Source organism: Leuresthes tenuis, unplaced genomic scaffold (assembly GCF_036924035.1).
Source record: "Leuresthes tenuis unplaced genomic scaffold, fLeuTen1.0.hap1 SCAF_11, whole genome shotgun sequence".
NCBI classification, from domain to species: domain Eukaryota; kingdom Metazoa; phylum Chordata; class Actinopteri; order Atheriniformes; family Atherinopsidae; genus Leuresthes; species Leuresthes tenuis.
Window position 1 is genome coordinate 13,204,271 of NW_027325365.1, and position 5,499 is coordinate 13,209,769.

The following is a 5,499-nucleotide window of genomic DNA, read 5'->3' on the forward strand; positions in this document are numbered from 1 at the left end:
ACTGGTGCTCCTCTCCCCGCCTGCAATAAAGACCTACTTTTTAAAATTGGAAACATGTTGCCCCCCCCACCACCTTTTTTTCCCCTCGTTCTAGAGACATTGAGAGTGAAAACAAGCAGTCAACACCACAGATGAGCATTTGTGTCTTGCAAATGTAATGTACCGAAGCCAGAGTTTGATATGTACTAAACACTAGGAACCAGTTAAGTTACAGGGTGGAACAAGCTTGATCCAACACTGTCAAATTATTAACCGATTAATAACGCAGTCGAGCTGCAGAGAGCGTTTGAGTCGAGGGTGAGCGGCAGCAGCCGGGCCAGCGGTGGAGACAGTGAGGGAGCTCATTTGCATATTCACAGATTTAATCAAACAGAAGTGAAGTAACGTCAGAGTCATTTTACGGTATGAAAGGATTGCTTTCATGGAAAATATTCCCAGTATGAAAATGTGTCCAATGGAGATGAGAACAGTAGTAGAAAAACAAAACAAACAACAAAAAAAAAAAAACAGTAAACCTGCCCTTTAATTTCAAGTGTTTAATTTTGTGTAGACAATGCAACATAATCTGTCTCTGTAGGGAAATGGTTCCCAAACTAGAGTACTAGAGAGGATTTTCCCCTCGGCAGGGTCGGGGGAAAAGTGCCACGAAAACGATGAAAACTGACCTCTCTGTACTTTAGATGCTGTGGGTGAAATTAGAAACGACCAGATGGAGCTTTTGTATCAGCCAAAGATAATACTTTATCTGTGTCCCGTCACAAAAACAGACAGTCCAGCATGTTTATTTTTAAATGATTACAGCCATTTATCTTCAAAAAGGAAAAAGAAAAGAAAAGTGACAGCAGGGTGCAACAGAAATTTTAAGGCTCTGTTAAATTCTCAGCTTAAAAGAAGAAAAAAAAAAACACACCATGTATCCTGAAAACTCACAAAAAGCAGAAGCTAGTACAAAACTATAAGTTTAAAACTGGCTACCCATGTCATTATTTGTTTAATAAATACGTTACTGTAATAAAAAGAAAAGTACAAAGTTAAATCTGATTAACTGTGCCAGACGTTTTTAAATCAAACCACATTGCAGCGGGAGTTATTCGATAACAAGAAATCAGCATCTCCTGAATTTAAAGCAACACACATCATCTCTTCAAACACAAACATGGAGTGTTGGCTTACTTTGGTCGTTCCAAAATCTACAGACTCTTTAGTAAAACTGAAAATGGAAGACCTGCGTCCATGTGAGCCATGCCTTTAAGAAACTAGGACATATTTCAGGCTAAAAAACAGGAAGAAAAAAAATGGCTCATCTTCGTCGCTTCAAGTTGATTTAGGTGTTTAAACATTTCCACTTTGGAGCTTGCATGTTGTCTGATGAGTTCAGCTGCTTCAGGTTACCGAGTTACTTTAAAAAAAAATTAAAAAAATGGTTTCATCCTCCTTTAACATAGATGTTTCTGGTTTAATCCCACGTTACACACCCCATTTAAAAGCCCAGAACCTTTAAAAAAAACAAAACAAAACAAAAAAAAACCCTCAACACATACTGAAGTTTGTGCTAGTTAGAAGAACTACTAAAGGAGAAGGTTTTCAGAAGGAGGTGAGCTGCACACTGGTTTAAGTATGCATGCTTAAAAGTCAAAATGTTTAATATAGTGAAATACTTTTATCAAATTCCAAATGTGAGCCATAATACAAGTAATAATATAGAATATGATAATGATTAAAGCAGCTCTTAAAAAAAAAAAAAAAAAAAAAAAAAAAAGCTGCAACCTCACAAAACAATCCCGTGTAGTATTTCAGGGGAACTTCCAACTATAAGGAGAGAAACAATGAGACAGAAATTCACAGAGGGCTGCTCTTCCAAGTCAGTCTGTCTGACTGCATCCTGGGTCATCGCAAAGGCCGTTGAGGTTGCAGCAGAAGCATCTTCCAACAAGTTAATATATCAAAAATAGGGCAGACGCCTTTCCTGTCAGATTCTCTGTGACAGTCAGAAACCACTGTGAGCAGAAATGTGGCAAGTTTTTGTCAGACAGATTGAGAGTCAGGTAGTCCCCGGGTTTGTCCAAAAGGTTTGTGGCGATGCAGACAAATTTCGTCTCTGTTTAAAAAAGGAAAGAATAAAAAAAGGAGTTTGCGTTTTGTTTTTGTTTTTTTTAAGTCAGATAATTCAACAGGTTTCAGACACATGTGGTAGCAGCTAACACAGGCAGCATCTCTAACTGAATCTAAACTGTTTTGGAGGCTAATTTCTCTCTCAGGATGAGACTTTTCCCATCTTCCTGCAACTCAGTTCGGACAACCGTCTGCTTCATTACCCTCTTCTCTTCCGGGTCTCTCCTAACCCTAAGCTGCTCAGGCAGTTGCTTTTTTCATTCAACATACTTTCTGTGATCTTATGATAACAGACGCAACCAACGGTCTGCAGCACCACCCACTCGTCTTTCACACTTCCAGCCAAACCTCCCCGTTCCCTCACACTGCAACGAAGCGCCACACACTCATCCACGTGTCACTTCTCTCCTCAGCTTGTGAGGCATTTTTATTATTATTTCTTTTTTACATAGCCACAGCAGGAACATTTTATCACATACTGTAAAATTACAGCGCAGCTCTGAGACCTTGCTACAGGATGACCCTACCTCTTCCTCACTGGACCACGCAGGCCGTGCAGCATTGCTCCTGCTTCTCAGGCAGCGTGGAGTAATTCATCTGTCGAACGATCTCTGCAAAAAGCTCGTCCACCATCGTCTTGCTCTTGGCAGAAGTTTCAATAAAAGGGCATCCCCACTCTTGGGCCAGAGCTCTTCCATCTGAGCCAGCGACCTCGCGCTCAGACTCCAAGTCGACTTTGTTGCCAACCAGGATCAATGGCACCTTCTCAAAGCGCTTCACTCGCACTATTTGGTCTCGCATTGGTCTGATGTCCTGAAAAAAAATGGACAGAGAGGAGTGTGAGATTACAGTGCCTCTTGAAAACTGACATGTTGTTTTTCAGTGTGTGGTTAATCTAAAACCAAAATAAAATTGGCTCCAAAACATCAAATACAGTTTAAAGTCAGACTTAAACTTATTTCAGTGTCAGTGGAAACAGCTACCATGGGCTTAACTGCTTCACTAAACCTCAAGATGGTGTTTGTCTTCTAGCTTTTGTGGCCCTTTAGTGAGCTGTCTGGTAAACACAGTTAGTCAACATTCAAAGTTGTAGTAACACAAAATTAAAGATCTTCTCTTGTATTCACGCACTCCCCCCACTGTGAAGCTGTTCTGCTCTGTTAACACTTTTTCAGAGGCCTCAAGATGCAAACCACAACTATATTTAGCAAAATTACATCTCAGTAAACACTAACATGATGTCTACGAAAAACATAAACCCATAGAGAAACCACAAAACAGCAAGGCATTAAACTAAGTAAATTTAAACTAACTCTTTTGGGTTTTGGCTGTTGACGAATGGTTTAAAATGACATCTTATGTCTTAGAAAATGTAGTTCTGTTTTGTGACATCTTGAGTTTTTGTTCCTTAAGGCCCAACAGATACAGAGCCACTGAGGTGAATAGTGAATGGCTGTTTTGTGTTGCATGGGGCTTCTGTATGATAACACTAGCCTAATGGATTGGTTATTGAAGTCTTTAACAAAACATCTCTCAGTTTTTGGTTAACAAAGTTTAACTTGACTGTGTGGAGAAATCATAGCTGGTGTCTCCAGGTGTGTGGTACACCTCAACTACCTGGAATGACTGCTGGTTAACCAGGCTGTAGACCAGGATGAAGCCCTGCCCGTTCTTAATGTAGAGGTCTCTCATGGAGGCAAACTGCTCTGTCCCCGCAGTGTCCAGGATCTCCAGCACGGAGGGCGACGAGTCCACCTCGATCTCCTTGCGGTAGAAGTCCTCGATGGTCGGGTCGTACTTCTCGATGAAGGTGCCGGTGACAAACTGCACGGTGAGCGCGGACTTTCCGACGCCGCCGCTGCCCAGCACGACAACTTTGTATTCTTTCATTGGGGCGGTGGTGGCTGGCTAACTTAGCAGCTAACGACGTAGCTTCGCTGTTATACTCCCTCCATAAACATTTATCAGGCCTTCAAAAGAGCTCACAAGCAAACTGGAACAGATTAGGCAAAATAAAGTAACCCCAGCTTATTCACACCGACCCAGGTCTAATACACATACTTGTTTCGTATCGCTGTCTGACTTGTTGGCGAGTAAACCTTGATGTCCGTTTGCTCCGCTGTTAGCTTGCGTTGCAGCTAGCTCGCGACTGGCTAAATTCCAGCTGTGCCATCCTCGAGCTTCAAGCCTTCACACCCACTTTGAAGCACCACAAGTGGCCTCGGACTCACCGGAAAACTCGCCGTCTGCCCACCGACAGCATGCCACCCCCCACATACACGCACCAGTCTGCCGGTGTCGCCCCGCTGCTAATGTCCGTTAGTCTGGGTCCAGGCCTGGTTCTGGTTCCGGCCGGGCCCGGCGCCTCGGCAGCCGAGCGTGCTATCGACGCAGATTCAGTAACGTAATCCAACGATCCATTGGCCACCGTTTTGTGTTGTTTTGTGTACGTTTAATTAAATGTAGAGCAAGTCTGAAGGCAGAAAGAAGATATTTTTCCACCAACTGATTTCCTGAAGCTAACAGCCTACTTCCGCTAACCAGAACGAGACTTCCGGTGGGACTGCTGTCAGAATAAAAGCCTCTTCGGAAGAGCTTATAAATGCTGCTGAGATTACTTATTAGAGTATCAACCACAAGCTGTGATTTAGCATATTAAGTAATGCATTAATATGTAATAAACTGTTTAGTGAGGTGAGTAAAGATGCTTTTGCTAATTCATGTGAAAAGGGTTTTAACTAGTTTTGGGGGCGTATAAAACATGCAATATAAACCATCTCAAAATGCATCCACAGTACATTTATACCCCATATCCAAGTATCATGTTTGACCGGTATGAATCATCTGCTGACCTTACGATACCTTGTCTGAATGCAAACTTAGATAATAAACATTTCCTTAATATAAAATATTCTGTATCTTCATCACTAACTGAGATGATGCCATCTGCTTTAGAGAGATCCAGTTAATATCTAGAGACACAGATTACAAATTTGACTCATGCTGAGCACTCGCTCCACTGCTTCAAATAATGAAATTCTTCACAGTAAAAGAATAATTTGTACTTCTAATCTGATGTTTTACTCAACTTCTTTTACACTACAAAAAAATTAGTTTTGACTTTAAAAAATCATCTGTGGTTCTCCTCCTTTTTCACATGCTCAGAGTCTGATGAAAATGCAAAAAACGGTGTCACAGAAATAATGTGTGATGCTGTAACTCACTTCAGCGCTCGATACCTTTCAATACCAGGTTATTATTCAGTGTTTGATAAACAGTTACATTTTTAACACCCCTGACTTCCACTGCAAGCTCCCTTCATGTAAACATCATCAAGAGAAACACTTTGTTGAGGTGCACTACACATCAAAACACACTACAAGAGGA

At 41.5% G+C, this 5,499-nt stretch overlaps 1 protein-coding gene across 1 annotated transcript; it reads right to left on the reverse strand.

Annotated features, from left to right (window-relative positions):
* Positions 1 to 716: 716 nt before the first annotated feature.
* Positions 717 to 4,662, reverse strand: rap2c (RAP2C, member of RAS oncogene family). Its single transcript, XM_072395542.1, has 3 exons — positions 3,730 to 4,662; positions 2,640 to 2,925; positions 717 to 2,098 (listed from the first exon to the last, which is right to left on the reverse strand). The coding sequence occupies exons 1-2, from the start codon at positions 4,000 to 4,002 to the stop codon at positions 2,647 to 2,649; spliced, it is 552 nt and encodes a 183-aa protein (XP_072251643.1). The 5' UTR covers positions 4,003 to 4,662; the 3' UTR covers positions 717 to 2,098; positions 2,640 to 2,646.
* Positions 4,663 to 5,499: the final 837 nt, after the last annotated feature.

Coding starts and splice junctions, on each gene's coding strand:
- rap2c (XM_072395542.1), bottom strand. CDS start 4,002: ATGAAAGAATACAAAGTTGTCGTGCTGGGCAGCGGCGGCGTCGGAAAG. Junction 2,926..3,729: donor TTAACCAGCAGTCATTCCAG/GTAGTTGAGGTG, acceptor ATTTTTTTTCAG/GACATCAGACCAATGCGAGA.